Raw genomic sequence first — 18,793 nt, 5'->3', positions numbered from 1 at the left:
TATCAGGTATATATTACAGGCTATATGTATGTGTGTTTGTTATATCTAACATGTATATGTTACATGTATATATAACCTATAGTAGATAATAGAACATTATTGAATGTTTGCCTTAATTAGTTCTTTTTCTTCCATTTCTTAAGATAGAGGAAATTGGGAAATGTAATTATTATAGTATACTGGTGAGATTAACATGTTTTTTTAAAAAGTTAGACCACCATAATATTTCATGTGATGGAATTCTTAAGAGCATCAGAAAAGCATCTAGTGTCTACTGAAATATGAAGAGCAAATTGTACTGTTATATGTGTTTAGAAGCTTGACATATATATATATATATATATATATATATATATATATATATATATATATATGAGTTTTGTTGTCACATGCTTTTGGTGTCTTGTTTGTGTGCTTCATGGTCTTATAGCAAAGTCTTAGACCTATCTGGATGCTCATTAGAACACTTAAAATTTTTCCAGAAAATCTTATGAGCAAGAATGATATATGTATAATGCTTGTAGATTCTGCTTCTACTCACATAAATGAAATCAAGTAGCAGTATTACCAAGACAAAGATAAAGTTTTTTTCATAGACTATTTTTAAAGTAACCAAACCTTAGGTTAAATTGTTTAATTTAAACTAGTCTTTAATATCATTCTTTTTTTGTAGCCTAGGAAATGTAAGTAGCATGAATTCTAGAAGAATAAGGCATATATTTCTTAATTTCTCACATATTTCACTTAGGTTTGTGGCTAGGGGAATATGTTGGGGGAAGGTACATAAAAATAAAACTTTAGCATCAGTAAATTAAAAAAAAGGGGCCAATTTTATACATTTTTAATCTAAGTTAAGTGAATATATTTGTATAGTTGAGTTTCTGCTTTGAAGTCATTGTTAACTTCAGAACAAATCTGAGAAAGATAGAGATATTTTTGTTTCAAAATTATAGTAAATAAGATCAGATTCTGTCTCTTGTAAAACATCTGAATTTCACTTGTGTGACTAAGAGTTTGAAAGCTGGGGAGACAAGGATAGTGATAAAAACCTCACAATGACTGTGCCTCCATGTTTGCACTGGAGATGTGTTTGTACAGAGATTCTTTGTAGGTAAGTTTTTGTGGAGCTTTGGTCTATTTGCAGGATTCTTGTAAGTCATAAAAATTGCTCACTACATAATGTCAAATACTTGTAGCAGCATGATTCAAGATCTTGAACAGGGCTAAGTGGTAGAACTTGTATATAGCAATGTGAAATCCTGAGTTTAATATCCAGCATTTCCTATCCCCTCAAGAGAGTTCTTAAACAAATGATTTTTATTTGTTTAGGCATATATTTATTGATGTGTTAAATTTGAATGATATACAATTAGCTTGACTTATGACTGGATTGAGATGCTGATAATTGAATTTTTTTCTGGGGTGTGTGTGGATGAATGTCTTTTTGTATGTATGTGTGTATGTGTTCAATAGCCTGAAGTTCAAGTTCGGCAAGTTGCAGTGAAATTTGCCAGCACGGTGTTTCCCTCAGATCATATACCTTCCAGATACTTGCTTCTACTAGCTGCAGGAGACCCGTAAGTTTAAAAAGCTATCAATTTGAATTTGGGTTACCTTTAAGTATATTTTAAAGTTACTAAAATTTATGTTCATTGCAAAGCTGGCTTATGAAGTTTGGAAGTAATTTATTAAGGAATTCAAATTATACTCCTTCAGGTAACCTGTAGTCATATAGAATTATAAGTATATCTATAATATATGCCATATATAATATAGATAGAAAATTCTTATTAGTCAAATGTAAATAAAGTAAACCTTATAATTGTATAAATATTGTAAATATATTTAGATATAATTATATATAGAAAAAAGGATTAATGTCATGAATACATATTTAATATTTCATTTTGTTGATGGAATTTCATTTTATATCTATTATATCAAGATTTAAAATTGAGGTGTATATATCTATATACTTTTTACTTGTTAGTGAATTATATTACTGCAATTCTAAGGTATTTATTTATTTATTTATTTATTTATTTATTTATTCTGAAGAGTATTTTTAATGAGACCAATGTGCTACTCACTATGAGACATCTTTTTTCATTGTTTATATATTTCTGAATTTTAAAAATGATTTTAAATCATATGTAAATATAGTAAAATATATGTGTGCATATTAAAGTAATTCTTGTCGGGCAGTGGTGGTGCACGCCTTTTGGCCCAGCACTTGGGAGGCAGAGGCAGGCGGATTTCTGAGTTCAAGGCCAGCCCGGTCTACAGAGTGAGTTCCAGGACAGCCAGGGAATCCCTGTCTCGAAAAAAAATCTTTTTTTAAGAGACCTGTTATCTGTTTTATAGTCAGTGGCATGTTTTATAATTTCTTATTATTTATTTTTTAATGTACGGTCACTCTGTCTGCATGTGCACCTGTATGTCAGAAAGGACATGAGATCACTTTATAGATGGTCTTGAGCCACCATGTTGGGTTTGCTGGGAATTGAACTTTGGAAGAGCAACCAGTGCTCTTTACCACTGAGCCGTATCACCAGCTTCTAGTCAAGGACATCTTAAGATGTGTGAAGTACTCTAATATCTGCCATAATATGTGGTTATTCCTTTTAAATTGTATTATCATATTTTAAAGCAATATTTATAATGAAGCTCTAAATAAAATTAAGCTTTCTTTTATCACTTGCATATCCTTTCTATAAACTCTGTGGTCTGTTTAAAAAAATAACAAAACGTTACTTGATAACTGAGAATTTTATTTAGTTCCACTTTATGCCTTTAATATCCACCTTCAGTATAAATTATATATATTGATATGATCTTTTTGTTTGATATTTTACAGATCCTTTATTTCTGATTTCTGATCTTGATTTTCTCTTTATTTATCTGCATTTCAGTTTGGCACCACTGGTTTTGGATTGTTAATCTTGATTTTGTTGATCTGTTTCCCCCCACCATAAGCTTTCCAACTACATGCCAGATTGTTTAGGGTTTTTGAGCTAATATAGCAATTGATGTTTGAACAAGACTTCAGTCCAGGAACTTAGACAAACCATAGCCAGTATTTTTATTTACACCACACACATACACACACACACAAAAAAACAAAGCATGACTGATTCAGTATTTCCCCTTTTTAATTTAATAAAATTTTTTCTGTTCAAGTGAGAACTCCTGACAGTGTGAGACTCAGCCTGGTCATTCTTTCTTGTCTGCTGTTTGTTAGGTTCTGTTAGGAATTCAGGACCAGCCCAGAGATAGTTAAGGAATATTCAAAAGACTTCTGTGGTATAGAAGCAAAGTTGTGAGGTCATTTTTTAGGTGTCCTGAAATAGATTTTATAGTTGTATTACTAATACCATTCATTTACTGGTTTTGTAGAATTGTAGACAAACTACCAAGAGGAGTCAGGTTTGAGGTAGGGACACAGAAAACAGAATACACTACTGACTTTTACTGTATGTTCTAGTTGTTTGTGACTTAGTTTCAATAAGAGTAAAACATCCAAATAGAAATTTAAGTAATGAGTTGTTGTAATTAACTTGTCTTGTTAACGATGAAAGTGACTGCAGATCTCATTATGAAAAGGATGTAATTTCTTATATTACTTTACATTTATTGCTTATACAGTCAAAAATATACTCAAGATATTTTGTTAGAACCCTATTTGTCAAATAAAATTTCTATTTTCATCCTTCAAGTGATGACTTTCCAGTTCCTTAAGTTTATATTTTACTTCTTATTTGTCCATCTAAAAGACGAGAAGAAGTCCATGGTGAAGCACAGCGTGTATTAAGATGTCTTCCTGGTAGAAACAAAAAAGAAAGTGCTTCTAAGCAGATGCCATCTTTTCCAGAAATGGTATATTACATTCAAGAAAAGGTAGGAATTTTAACTACAGGTAATTAGTTTGAAACATTTAATAAATATTGAAAATAAAAATCAATATTTTAAAAGTATAGATGCAATAATTAAATAGTAAAGTTCCTAGCAGTTATAGTATTTATAGTAAGAGGAAACCATAAGGTAAGGAGAAAAGTACAATTTTTACATGCAGTTAATTTGTTTTTCCAAAATATGAATAACTTATAATTCCTTTAATGCTTGTCAATATTTTGAGTATGTTGAAAAAAATTTTCTTTCAGTATGACATAGTTAAAAACATATCTTTAAAAAAATTAAATTTCTTTGTTGATGTTCTTAAGTGTACCAGGTGTCAAAAATGTAAGGATGCTTTAGTGAGCAGTCGAGATTTTCCATGATAATTATTCCATATTCTGTTGTAAGTCTTGACTTCGTACAGTGTTTCTGCAGCTGAATCAGAGCATTGGTAGCAGTAATCTTCAGTGCTGACTGTCCCACTTTTTACATTGGTGTTATTTTGATTGTTAGAGAACAACTATCATTTTTGTGAGAGGGACATGTCCTGGGAAAGTGTTTTGTTTAGAAAAGACAAATGCATGGACCAGAGGGTTAACTAAGTCCATACATGTCTTTTGTAGTAGATCTGAATTTGATTTCCAGGACCTGAGTATAACTCCCTGTGACTGTTGGTCCAGAGGATCCAATGCATTGTCCTCTGGGTACCTGCACTCACATGCACATACCCACACCCAGTCACATGTGTTCACATAGTTTAAAATTGATAAAAGTAAATCTTTAGGAATAGAGAGAAGGCTTAGCAGTCAGATCATTTGCTTTCTTGCAGAGGATCTGGGTTTGGTTTCCTGCATCCACATGATGCCTCATAGTTATTCGTAACTCCAGGTCCAATAGATCTAACACCCTTTTGCCTCCAAAAGCTGTCCATGCATATGGTATACTTAGATACACTCAGACAAAACATGTATATAAATAAAACAAGAATTAATTTTTATGAAAAAAAAAGTCTTTAAAAAATCAAATGAAAGGTGCTGATCGATGATGGCTCAGGGGTTAAGAGCACTGGCAGCTCTTTCGAGGACCTTTTGATTCCCAGCATCTACATGGTAGCTCACATCCTTCTGTAACTCTAGTCGCAGAGGATATGATGCCCATATCTCTGGCCTCCATAGGCACTGTTTGAGTGTGATGCACACACACGTTAAGGTAAATACCTATACATATATACATGCATGCATACATACACACATACATACAAATATATATGTGAAACAAAACAAAAATCAACAGATAAATGCAAATGGATGACACTGATAAAGCTAGCAGTAAAGTTATTTTCAATTGAGTAAGAACAGTTATATTTCAAAAATTTAATTTGTTTTGGAATTTTTTTATTAGGCCTCGCATCGAATGAAAACTCCAGTCAAATACATGACCGGAACGACTGTCCTTCCATTTAATCCAGCAGCATTTGGAGAGGTAGGACTTCAGCGTCTTTCTGTAATGACTATGAAAACTAACATCATACCTAAGCTGCTGTGTCTGATCGTTTTGCTTTATAGGTAAACTCGTATTATGGTTTCATTGTACTTTTAGGGCATTTATTTTGAGAAAACAAGACCTAGTATTTGGTAATTTGTTTTGTTTTAATTCATAGTTAACTTGAGGTTTTCTACCCACTGCAGCCCCTTTACTGGGAATCAAATGTGGGGCTTTAGACATGTCAGGGAGGTACTCTACTGCTGAGTCACACTCCCAGATTCTCAGCCCCAGGAAGAGTTTTGTTTGTTTAATTTTGTTTTTTATGACAGAACATTTGGTTACTGTTGGGCTTTTGTAGTAAGTTGGATTTAACTTTTAAAGCCAGCATACTATTGAAGTTGCTAGTTTTCAAGGTTAGAAAACAAAATAAGATTTATCACATTTTTTTGAGAAGATTAACTCACCACATCCATTAAGGTGAATTTTTATGTTTTAAATTATTTAAACTGTAAAATAGCAAATATTCTTGTTTAGATTAAGAAGATGGCTAGGGGTGGAATTCCTTGGTAGAGTGTATGCTTAGCATATGAGAGGATATGGCTTCAGTCTCAGCATGAAGAAGAAACAAAAGTCAAGCTTTTTACTTTCATTAAAAAATGTATCTGGATTTATGAAATCTTGTAATACCTTCTGTTAAATTCTAATAATTTAGTTAGCATATTGAATCTTGCTTCTTGGCTTCCATTAAGATTTTGTAAAGTTTTGTGAAGGAGAGTAGGGACATAAAAACTGAAAATTGTCACTTTGAAGAATATGCCCCAACACTGATTTTTTAAGAAGCTGGTACTTTGGGGCTGGAGAGGACCCAGGTTTAATTCCCAGCACAGCAGTTTATAACTATCTGTAACTCCAGTTCCAAGGGATCTGACACCCTCACACCAGTGTGAATAAAATAAATAAATTTTAAAAAGCTGGTATTTCTCATTCTTTTTGTTTTAGATAGTTTTGTACTTGCGCATGTGCCTGGCTCATAGTGCAGGGGTGGTGCCCACCTCTCAGAGTTTGGCTGATATGCAAGACCATGCTCCAGCTATTGGACGGTACATACGGACTTTAATGTCAAGCAGCCAGGCGACAGCTTCGTCCTCTAATAAGAGTGGAGAAACCAACCCTGTTCAGATCTACATTGGCCTGCTTCAACAGCTGTTAGCAGGTGTTGGAGGTATGAAGCTAATCATACTAAGAAAAAATATTAAAACAAGTAAACAAAAAGTTAATTTTACCATTTTCTTCAATATTTTCCCATCTGGCTCAGTGGACAGGTTCCAAACTCATGGTCTTACAGATGACCCTGGTTAAACACTGTGGGCCTCAAAATGAAATAAGAAGACATAATAATTTGGGAGAGATACTTGTAGGGAGGAGATGGTTATATATGTGTATGTATGCAATAATAGGGATAAGAGAAATAATGGAGGCTTGAGGGTTACAGTAATCAGAATATACTGTATAAATATATGAAATTATCAAAATTCAATAAAAATTTACAGCAGAACTATTCCAACCTTCTTGACTTCTGTAACTAAACATTGATCTTCATTTATTTTCTAAGCCTACTTAATTGATCTTTAATATATTTTTCATTTCAGAAAGAAAATGTTGATATAGATACATACTTTTGTCTTTGAAGAGCAGGACATCTTTTTGATAATTGTTTATTCTATATTTAAAGTGTAATCTTTTGATTTTTAGACCAGAATTTTTGTTTGAGCAGTAGCATTATATTTGAGAGAAATTTAGGGGTTTCTGTATAAAAAATGAATTTTTTTTCATGAAAGTTAAAATGGTTCTGAACTCTTATTTAGGTTTGCCAGTCATGTACTGTCTATTGGAAGCTGTGTCGGTGTATCCAGAAAAATTGGCTACCAAATTTGTAGACAAAACAGAATGGATCAAGGTATCTCCTCATGATATGTTTTTTTTTTTCCTCTGTGAATTCAGATATTTCAAACTAATTGAAAGGTTTTGGTCTTCCTACCAGTCTTATGCCTTTCACTACCTTTAGGTTTTTTTTTTTTTAACTTCCCATAACCAAGTACTTACTGGAAAGTATGTAGGCTAATATTTTATGATAATAGGTACACATTTTGAAAACATACTTATTTTGTATATTTGTCAGTAAAACATCTCTTTTCTGTAATTGTTTACTGCCTCCTTAAATCTTCTCAATATTTTACCCTTCTTCTCGTGGCCTTTGACAAACATGTTTAATACATTAATAGTTTTATGGGGGGAAACCTGTTTTGCTTATGCATATATACATAAAACAGTGCATTTAAAATGTTTTTCTTTTATACAAAAGATAGCACACTGTTGGCACAGTTTTGTACTTATTTAATGAATAGTAGGGCCTGTAGCTTATCTTACAACTGTGGAGAAAACTCCTGTTTATTTTAACAGCCTCATCATTTTCCATTGTAAGGTTAATTCTGAATCACTATTGCTGATCATTTAAGGTACTTAATCTGTTTCAGGGACAAATTACTATGTAATTCTATTTTTCATACAAGGAAATGTCACATTTTTTTATAGTGAAGAGTTTTATTGTATTTCATGGAAGAGATGTAATAGTGAGAAATATACTTTTAAGTTTCCCAGATGTGGAGGACACAGTGTCCTATGGTATTTACAGTGCCCGCCCTCCATGTGGGGAGTACTAAGTTATGCAGCCAGCTAGGTGAAAGTGTTGTTCTTTCAGGGTAACACCAAAAATATTATCAGGTGTAGTGAATAAAAATGTCATTTAAATTTGAACTTTAGAGTAGACTTTTTAGTGAAAATATGGCTCATATAGTTGTGTACTTCTGTTGTGCTTTGTAATATAGTTCTCTTTGGAAATTGTAGCTTGAGTTATAGGAAAACCTATGGATTTTATTTTTAAATGTGAAAATAGGAATATAGTTTGTCAAGAGATACTAGCTTTGTATGTTTCTTGAAAACATTTGGTCTCCTAAAAAGTGATTATTTTAAAAGGGTTTTCATTCTTTGTGAATATTTTTTAATTTAAACTAATCTTGTGAGTTTTGATCTCTTGGTAGAAGGGAAAAGTTTTCTATGATATGAAGAGAGACCAGACTGTGAGTTTGATTCTAGGGCCTGTCATGCTGTGACATATGAACAAAATATGCAGTTTGACTCCTATTTTTTATGGTTTACATGATAATAATGCTTCTCACTTTATTAAAAAAATTTTATGTTGAATTTTATGGAAACAGGACTTTGCATATGGTAGATAGGTGTTTTCCCTCTGATCTACAACTGTAGCCCCTTTATATTTTTAAATAGTTGAAAAAAGTAACAAAAGGTGTTATTTCATTATATACAAACTGTAGTTCTTGTTTTATTGGAACACAGCTGTGTATTATTTGTACCTGCTTTTGTGAACTGCAGTGACATAATGGAGTAGTCTCAGCAGTGACTAGATAGCCCATATAGTCTGTTTGGTCCTTCACAAAAAAAGTTTGCTGATCTCTATTTGAAATCAACTGTATTTATTTTATCTGTTTTAAAGTTTTGTATCTCTTTATGAAAATGTAAGATTTTTATATATAAGTTCAGCTCATAAAATTTTTTCACTTATTTTTTATTTTTAATTAAAATATAATTATCATTCCCTCTTCTTTTTTCCTTGTAGCCCTTCTCATGTTCCTCCCTACCTTTCAAACTGATAGCTTCTTTTTCTTTTATTATTATTTCATATATATGTATGTGCATGTATATATATGTGTGTGTACATACACATATTCATATAATTTGATCTTTGTTTTTTATGTATATGTGATTTCAGCGCTGACCACTTTGTATTGGCTAACTAGTCAGGGAGCTTATTCATGCAAGTGGCTAATTCTCCCTCAGCAATCATTGATTGCCTGTAGTATTTTGTCTAGGGGTAGGACCTGGTAAGATTTCCCTCTTAGTGTGTTAGAGTCTGTTGATATTGTCACTGTTTGGGTCTTGTTTGTTCAATCATTTTGAATAGAGGCAGTCTTGGTATTCTGGCTCTTACAACACCCTACCCACCAACCCTGTTGTTTGCTATTATGTGAATTAAAGATGCAGGAACTGTGCTGCAGATGTATCCATTCATGCTGAGCTCCCCCACAATCCATTGATGTTTTATTTGCATTGTGTTCAGTTATGGTTTTCTATAATGGCCTCCATTTGTTATAGAGAGAAGCATTTTTGATGAGACATGATAGCTATACTTATCTCTGGGTATAGGGACTAGATTTAGAGTGTAGTTAGGAGTTATCCTGGTATAAGTGGTGATAGTAGATTCTCTTCTAAAATCTATGACCTCACTAGTCCTGGATAGTTGGCCAGGTCTCTGGTATCAGGAGTAATTTCCCTCCTGTTGAATGGGCCTTGAGTCCAGTTAAGACAGCTCTTGATTAGCATGGATATGGGGAGTACCACTACTACACCTTTATGGATACTTTGTCATGCTGGTCATTGTTGTGATTAATAGGTGTCACAGCTAAGTAGGACTGTTAATTGTTTTCTTCCCTTTGTAGCTTTCATAGTACTTTCTGGTATTGTGGAAGCTAGATTGCAGGAAGAAGGATTTCAGGTTAGATCAAGTTCAAATATATTAAGCTTGTTCTTTCATAATTTCATACACATACATAATACTTTCTGATAGTTCTCTCTTTTTTTCTCTTATATTTTCCTCTCATCCCTATTACCATCCTAGCACCAGCCTCTTTCCCATATTTATTATTTTTGGTTTTTTTTTTTTTAACCATTTAGTTTAACCAAGGCTATATGTGTGACATTTGTATTGTAACTGTCCTTTGAAGCCTTGCAGAGTCCTTTTTTTTAAAAAAAAAAAAAAAAGCTTTTTGCATTTTTTTTAATGGATACCAATAGATTGAGTGTTAAAATATATCATTTACTTTTATAATTTTAAGTGTCAGGAGGAAGATGGTTATGAATCATCTATCTATTTATTTTCTCCATTGCTCAGAGTCTGATGAGTAGCAGTAAAGAAGAAATGCGTGAATTGGCGGCTTTGTTTTATTCTGTGGTTGTGTCAACAGTATCCGGAAATGAGTTAAAGTCAATGATAGAACAGCTGATAAAGGCCACAAAAGACAATCATGTATGTTAACAATTTATCTTCACTCTACTTTGTTATTTAAATAACTGTATTTTAACAAAACACAGGAACCTGTATCTGAAATTTAGGCATTGTTATTTTTTTGTTTGTTTGTTTGTTTTTTGGTCCCCCCCCCCTCGCAGACAGGGTTTCTCTGTGTAGCCCTGGCTGTCCTGGAACTCACTCTGTAGACCAGGCTAGCCTCAAACTCAGAAATCCACCTGCCTCTGCCTCCCAAGTGCTAGGGTTAAAGGCGTGTGCCACCACTGCCTGGCTAGGCACTGTTATTAATCATAAAGGCAAGGTTTCTTTTTTCATTCCAACAGATTTATTACACTTCAGAGCTAAATACTGATATGTCAAGAACTTAGGAACTGCTTTGCTAGAAAGGATCAGTTTCTCTTTGAGCCTGTAAGACAGTGAAAAAAAAACGAAGTTTTGACATTTTTTTATACTTTGTTTTTCTTTCAGTTATAAAAATAGGTGAATCTCATAGGACCATCTTCCTGGATTAGGAAATTATAAGTATGGATTTACCGGATTTTGTTAGATCTTTTTGAGCCTGGGTCTTACTGTGTAGCCCAAGCTGCCTTCAGACTTAAGATCTTTCTGTCTTAGCATGTTCTACCATAGCTTGACTCCATTCTTTTTCAGTAGGATAGGGTTTTACAAAGTATTTGTACTAGTTTTTAGGTTTCCATTTGTAAAGTAAACTTACAAATTCTTAGCTTTTATAAGATTGAGATACATGTGCTGATTTAGTCATTTCATTTAGCAGATTTAAATTCTGTGTCTGAAAATACTGTTTTTAGGTACTATATACATTGTGGTAGGTAATTAGTTGGGAATCCCTAGGACTGCCTGGCATTCAGAGTTATTAGTTCTCCCTGCCCCATCTCTGCGACCACTTAATCACAGTACCTACAAAAAAAAGCAAACTTTATGAGTATAGTGCCTACTTGTTTTGAAGATTTTAGCAATTAGAAAAAGGACTGTTCATTGTATTTTGTTGGCAGTATAGAGAAGAGAAATTATCCTTGAACATTATGATAATTAGCTATATAGTGATATAAAACAAGAAAAAAGTATCATGGGTTGAAGTGATGCTCAGTGGTTAAGGACACCGGCTACTCTTTGAGAGAACCTGGGTTCAATTTCTGGCACCCTCTAGGTGACTCAAAACCAATTGTAACTCCAGTTCTAGGGAGTCATTCTTGTTCTGGAGACATTGCATGAGCATGATACAAAAGCATACATTCAGGCAAACACTCATAAAATGAAAATTAAATCAGAAAGTATAAGGACTATAGAAGCTTATTTTAAAAGTCCCTGTTCCAGAGCTGGTGGTTTTATGAAATTAAGGTATCTAATTCTGGATGTCAATAAAGATCCAACTTAATTTCTCAGCATTCTATGTTAGAAACTCTTGTTATAAATTGCCATTGCCTAATTTTGCTTCATTGGCTTCCAGTAGAGGCCAGAGTAATCATTTTCTTTTTTAGCTTTAGGTTTATCAGGGACATTAGCCTAACAAGTTATCTTAGTGTATCTTTTCATGTGTGAAAAAGAAACAGTGCTGTCACATTATTAAATTCAGAGCCCTGAGGTACAACATGGATCCTTGCTTGCCTTGGGATTTACTGTGGGAAGATACTTGGCTAAGAAGAGAGTGAGAATGGCAGAACAGCGTGACCTGGAGACAGATGCTGACATCTTGCCTGAGCAAGAGGAGATCATTCGGAGTGCTACAGAAACAATAGGTCAGTGTGAACTGGTTTGCTTGGCTGTTTCAGGTTTTGAAATTTTAAAATTTTAATATGGTATTTTTGTTTCTTCTTGTAGCACTTTAAAGGCACAAGCTTTTCCATAAAATAATTTCTGTTTTTAGTAAAAATGAAAATGTGTGTGTGTGTGTGTGTGTGTAACATGTTTTTATATTCTGGTGCCACTTATGGGGAAAAAAACTAACATTCAAAGACACTAAGTCTTATTGCCATGGTGTCTTTTTATTGCATAAATGTCAACAAGTGGTCAACCAAAAAGCATTATAGACCTTGATTTTCTTTTGCTGCCTTAAAAAAAATTAATACATGGCTAATTGGTTTAAATCATAAGAGTAATTAGTATGTCACTCTCTTGTATCTAAATATGCTTACAGGTTCATTTTTAGACAGTACATCACCTCTGTTGGCAATTGCTGCCTGTACAGCCCTGGGTGAAATTGGCAGAAATGGTCCTCTTCCAATCCCCAGTGAAGGATCTGGATTTACTAAACTGCACCTAGTGGAAAGCTTACTCAATAGAATCCCTTCCAGTAAAGAAACAAATAAGGCAAGCCTTTTTATTTTTTTCCCTTCTAGAATTCTTTGTTTCTATTCATAGTTGTATAAACTAACAAAACCAAGTTATTATGAGTATAGTCATCTTTCTATATCCATCCATGCACATTGCAGCTAGAGTAATGTTTTACTAATTTGTTAAAACATGATAAAGATGAAATTTTGATAAACTTCGTATTTGCTTTTGAATAAAGGAACCGTGTATAAACTAGTTTGTATGTTATCTTTTGACCTAGTTATTCTAATTTAACTCCTTAACAGTTAGGCTTTCAGTAAAATTAAAAATTCATTGAAGAACCATTTTTGTTATAAAAAAGCTGGATGATAAAATAATCAGTTTCATGATTTATATAATTTTAGGGCAGTTCTAAATCTTATTTTTCTTACAGCCAGTTTTGTTTGAAGTGGAATGAATTATCTGAGGAAAAGAACAGTTGCAGTTTTTTTAGTTGAGATAATTGTTTTCATAGATTTTAAGACATTCTTTATAATTACAGTACCTAATGTTGAAGAAGATGATAATTTAATGAGTAGAAAAATACCCATTTACTATAATTAAAAAAAATATTGTAAATTTGTTCTTGGTTTAGCTGTTACTTAAAACCAAAACAGTCACACCATGTAGTTTTCTTTTTAACTATCATTAACCAGTATTCATCAGCCATTGATGAATGCTGTAATGTGCCCATGGAGTATGCTATAAGTTTCTCATGTATTAAAATTAAGACTTTAAACATACAGTGAAATAGACATAGTTGTCATTTCTCTGTGAGATAACATAGAGTTTCAGAGAGTTGATATAACTTGCCTAAAGGCTACTAGATAGTAGAGATCATTGGTTCCTGGGTCCTCTGGGCTTGTAAACCACATTTGCAACCTTGGCAGTTTAAATGATAAGCCTAAGGCTTTCTTTTTAGTTTTAATTTTTGTAGGTATGGGTCCTTAAAGGGCTCAATTTTCTGTTTTTAATATCTCGTAGATATAATCTTGTAAAATTGGGTGCTTTTGTAACAATGTAGGCATCAGTATATGAGGCAGATTGCCTCTTCCTGTCATCTTGGGAGTACTGTTTTGAAATAAAGCTGCTATTTGTTTAAAATTAAAAATAGAATCTGTGCTCTTCCAGATGAAAGAACGAGCAATCCAAACATTGGGCTATTTTCCTGTTGGAGATGGGGTTTTTCCCCACCAGAAACTCATTTTGCAAGGTCTGATGGATTCTGTGGAGGTATTTATATTTTTAATTATTCAAATAAAATGCATTTTTTAGTTATTTTGCCTATTATGAAATTTTAGAATTTTGTTTTATTGGGAGGTTATTAATTTACTTTATGTGTCTGTGTGTCTGTGTTACCACTCGCGTGCAGTGCCCACAGAGGTCAAAAGTGGGCATTGGATCCCCTGAAACTGTAAATTACAGATGGTCATTAGTTACCATGTTGGTTCTGGGGTTCTCTGGAAGAGTAATCAGTACTCTAAGCACTGAACCATCTCTCCAGCCTATACTCTGAGATTTTTTTTTTTCAAGTTAAACATTTGTTTCTGTATCATATATTTAATTTTGAGTTTTAGCTTTAGGCTTGTTACTGTGTTAGACATAGCTCTATAAATTGCATATCTGGGAAAGACTGATTGTTTTTGAGTGAACCATGGTATAGTATAAATAGAAGAAACCAATTGGCCATCTGTGGAGAGTGGGGGCTTGTACTCTAATTGCTCTTGAGTTACAGGTACATAATGTGGGAAAAGAACTCTAGTAAGTTGTAATGTGCCTTAGCATGACCTAATCTTTCTTTTACTCACATTAGAGGTGGTCCTTCACATTTTCTCATATTTTATATGCCAGTCTCTTTGCTTTGACGTTGTACATCCTTTTCAGATTGTTGTTATGCTCCTTGAAAAACTTTTTCTGACATTTAAACTATATTAGATTCTTTAGTTGTATATAGTACTTTGAAACCTTTTCAATTATGGCATCATCACACCTTCTAACAATACACAGAAGGCAGGGTCTGCTTTGTTCATCATTGTTCAAGCGTCTAGCAGTGTGATTGCAAAGGTTGATTCTCATAAGTATTGGTCGAAGTAAATGAATAGGGATATATTTGCATACAATACTAAAGGAGTGTGTGATTGTGTCTAAGAATTTTGGTATAATCTACTTGGAGAAGAAATTACTACTGAGCCTTGAAGGATGAGAAAGGAGATAAATGTTAGTTCAGGATAAAAGATGTAAGGATTGAGATTACTGAGTAAGAGAACTGGTTTTGAAGTTCAAGCTTAGAGTCTTTTGTTTCCCCTCTGTTGGAGAGTGAATCCAGGGTCTTGCCCATACTAAGCATACACTCCTCTATTGAGCTGCTTCCCCATTCTCATATAATATTTTCAGAGTTATACTGATGTCATCATCACCAGATGCCTGATGTTTTAGTTACTTTTCAATTGCTGTGACAAAACACCATAGCCAATGCAACTTGCAGAAGAAAGTTTATTTGTGGCTTACAGTTCAGAGTGTGAGTTCATGACTATCATGGCAGCAGGCAGGCAGGTATGACACTGGAGCTCATGTTCAGATCATAAGTCCTGAGTTAGAGAAAGCTAACTTGGAATGGCCTAGCCCCAAAGCCTACTCCCAGTGACACATTCATTTCCTTCAACAAGACCATGCCTCTTAATCCTTCTCAAACAGTTCCACCAACTGGGGACCAAACACTCAAATATATGAGCCTATGGGAGTGATTCTTACTCAAACATCCTATCAGTGTAATTGTAACCTCTTGGAAAGAAGCTTATGTTTAGCTTTTCATCTTTTTTTTTTTTTTAAAGACAATTCCAGTTGTATTTAAGTTAACAAAAGCTTGTTAGATTTTATTTATTTATTTATTTATTTATTTATTTATTTATTTATTTATTTAGTGTGCATTGGTGTTTAGTCTACCTGTATGTTTGTGAAGGTGTCAACTCTCCTGGAGCTGGAGTTACAGACAGTTGTGAGCTGGCATGTGGGTACTGGGAATTGAACTCTGGTCCTCTGGAAGAGCAGCCAGTGCTTTTAACTGCTGAACCATTTCTCCTGTCCTCATTGTTGGATTCTTAGCATGATTTTGATGCCATTGTTTTATTAAAAGTTTAGAAATACAGAAATACTGAAAAACCAAAAGCATGGAAGCAATATGGAAAGATTAAAGGATGAGGATGAATACAAAACAGCTAGACAAAACATGCTAGACAAGGCCAACCCCAGCTTTAAGCTTCATTATGGAAAAATTCAAATCAATACAAAAGTAGAGTAACAGTATAGTGACTCCCCCATGAACTTGCTTTATTTAATTACTAATTTTCTGTTTCCTCAGTACATAGTAAGCTTCGATACTTTTATCATTCCTAAATGTAGCTATAAGGTTTTGATTTTTATATGTGTGTGTATACCAGTTATGGTATCAAAAATAGAAAATGTCTAATTAACAGGTAGGTAAACAAATCGATTATTAAATTCCTGATAAAGAGTCTTAAAATATCTTTTCTCAGCTCTTAAGGTCCCCAGAGAAGCTTTTGACCAGAAATGATGTAGAACTTGATGCTCCATGAAGATTAAACCCTAAATGAAGACTTAGGGTGGCCTAACCTTCTGTTCTGTGTAGTCATCATGCTCATGTCCCACACATGCATTGCTAGTCTTTATCCCATCCTTATTTTCTTACATTAAAATGTTCACAGTAAACAGAAAAATGCCAGAGGGTACCAAGGCAGATCCACTTCCATGTTGGGATAATGATTCCTGCTTGTAAAACAGCATCAGAATTTCTGAATTAAAATGTAAACATTTAAGTATGCAACTACACAGAATTTTTAATGTTTGGCCTTTGAAACAATGTCAAATTTACAGTGAAGTTAATGCAGAGAAGATACCCTTTGATGTAGATTCACCAAGTTTTAGCATTTTATATTTGCTTTATCACGCTCTTCTTTTTTTCAGGACCTTTTGAGAGTAACTTGCAGATATCTTGGAAGAGCATGAAGAGGTTTTATAAAAATATAGTTGCCATTATTCAATGTGCAATTATTATAATGAAAGTGTTGTTTAAATTAAAATCATCTAATCCTTATGGGATGATGAGGTGAATTATGATATTGTGCTCCTTTAACCCGTGACATTGTTGAGCCCCAGAGACGTTTAGATAGGACATGTGAGGGACCGAGCTTGAATAGGCATTGGTGTCTCTGAGTCTTTACCTTTGAATTATCCCAACCTCTTATAGAAACCTGTCATGATTCCAAAAATTAAAAACCACCACATAGCGATGATTCTGTGCAGCCGTCCCCTGAAGGTGAGAGATAACCTTCAAGTGCTCCTTAGTTTTCCAGTCCTTTCCCCACCCTCTTTTGAATCCCTGTGTTAGCCTCAGTGTGGCAAAAGACTGAAAATAAGCCTGCTGAGGGTTAGGGTACGAAGCAGCTCTTCTATAGAAATGGAGATTTCTCTTATTCATGGGTTTCTCTTTCCTTCCCTGTAGGCCAAGCAGATTGAACTTCAGTTCACTATTGGTGAAGCCATTACCAGTGCTGCAATAGGAACTAACTCTGTGGCTGCCCGAGATGCCTGGCTGATGACTGAAGAAGAATATATACCTCCTGCTGGTATTAAATAACTAATTGATTTACAGTTGCTGACTGGTTTTCTTCTCTATTAGTTGCAAAAGTAATGTTTTTCCCAAATATTGATACATGCCTTACTAATTTGGTCTACCAAGAAGGATTAAAGAAGATTGAACATAGCTGGGCATGGTGGTGCATGCCTTTAATCCTAGCATTCAGAGGCAGGAGGATCTCCATGAATTCAAGGCCTGCCTAGTCCATGTAGCAAATTCCAGCCAGAGCTATGTTGGGGGAGGAGAAAAGAAAAAAAAAGGAGGAAAGATTGAACATGAAAATGTGAACTTTTTCAGCCTCTTATATTTAATTCCTTACTACATAATGAGCTGTCTCTGTCCCCTGCTAGTCCTGGAAGTACACTGGAATTTAGTTCCTGGTCATTTGAGAGAACATGTATGTGGTTCCTGAGCATATGCTAACAAATACTTAGATTTCAAACTAAGATGATGTATGCTTGTAATCCCAGCACTTGGAAAGCTAAGGCAGGAGGATGTTAAGTTGGAGAACATGTGGGATATATAATGAGAGACTTTATCTCAAAAACAAAGCAAAACAAAACAAAAACCAACAGCAACAAAAGGGAAAAACAAAACAAAACAAAAACCAAACCAAGGTCTAGTGAGACCACTCAGCAAGTGCTGCCAAGCCTAAAGGCTTGCATTCTATCCCTGGACCCCTATGGTGTAGAAGCAACTTTGGCAAAGCTGACCTCTGATCTCAGCTTGTGCGCTGTGGCATGGGCTCTCATATAGATGGATGTATGTGTACATGTACACAAAAAATGTGAATAAGCCTAATGTTAACAATTAGAGAAGAAAATAACAGAGCAAAACAAAAAAATCCAAAACACAAACTCAAATATTTTTTTAGTTGATTTAAATTTAGAATTAAAATATATTTTAGTATCGAGCCAGGACTTTTTTTGTTTTACTCTTTAAAGCTAAAAGAGAAGTCAGAAAGTATTTGTATTTTATCTTCTTAGTTGGGAAAATTGAATAAGAATATTTTCATGGTAACAGTACTATTGTGAATTGTATCCATAGTGAAATTAGTTGTTGTACTCAGTATTATAGTTAGTTAACATTTAATATTGTAATATCGTCTTTATCTATTATTTTGTCATCTATCGTAGAGAGACTTTAAAAGAAATAGGGAAACGGTTTTTCTAGTGGTATATATAGGATGTCTGTGATTGGTGGAAGCCAAACTAGTTCTCAAGCTTCTGTTTGAATCTATCTATCTATCTATCTATCTATCTATCTAT

The 18,793-nt window shown here is 33.8% G+C and overlaps 1 protein-coding gene across 3 annotated transcripts in view; it reads left to right on the top strand.

Moving 5' to 3' along the window:
- Ecpas (Ecm29 proteasome adaptor and scaffold) overlaps nucleotides 1–18,793 on the top strand; it is a 119,410-nt gene that overhangs the window by 65,712 nt on the left and 34,905 nt on the right. For all 3 annotated transcript variants that reach the window (XM_028779863.1, XM_028779861.1, XM_028779862.1), the window contains 10 exons: nucleotides 1,474–1,577; nucleotides 3,774–3,897; nucleotides 5,296–5,376; nucleotides 6,379–6,601; nucleotides 7,245–7,336; nucleotides 10,406–10,540; nucleotides 12,135–12,297; nucleotides 12,696–12,868; nucleotides 14,003–14,104; nucleotides 17,391–17,514. In XM_028779863.1, the coding sequence (XP_028635696.1) occupies nucleotides 1,474–1,577; nucleotides 3,774–3,897; nucleotides 5,296–5,376; nucleotides 6,379–6,601; nucleotides 7,245–7,336; nucleotides 10,406–10,540; nucleotides 12,135–12,297; nucleotides 12,696–12,868; nucleotides 14,003–14,104; nucleotides 17,391–17,514 (1,321 nt within the window). The remainder of the gene's footprint in view (nucleotides 1–1,473; nucleotides 1,578–3,773; nucleotides 3,898–5,295; nucleotides 5,377–6,378; nucleotides 6,602–7,244; nucleotides 7,337–10,405; nucleotides 10,541–12,134; nucleotides 12,298–12,695; nucleotides 12,869–14,002; nucleotides 14,105–17,390; nucleotides 17,515–18,793) is intronic.

The sequence above is a fragment of the Grammomys surdaster genome, unplaced genomic scaffold, assembly GCF_004785775.1.
Source record: "Grammomys surdaster isolate TR1022 unplaced genomic scaffold, NIH_TR_1.0 363, whole genome shotgun sequence".
Taxonomy (NCBI): Eukaryota; Metazoa; Chordata; class Mammalia; order Rodentia; family Muridae; genus Grammomys; species Grammomys surdaster.
The sequence above is the reverse complement of the archived record's forward strand: the minus strand, read 5'-3'. Positions and strand labels throughout refer to the sequence as shown.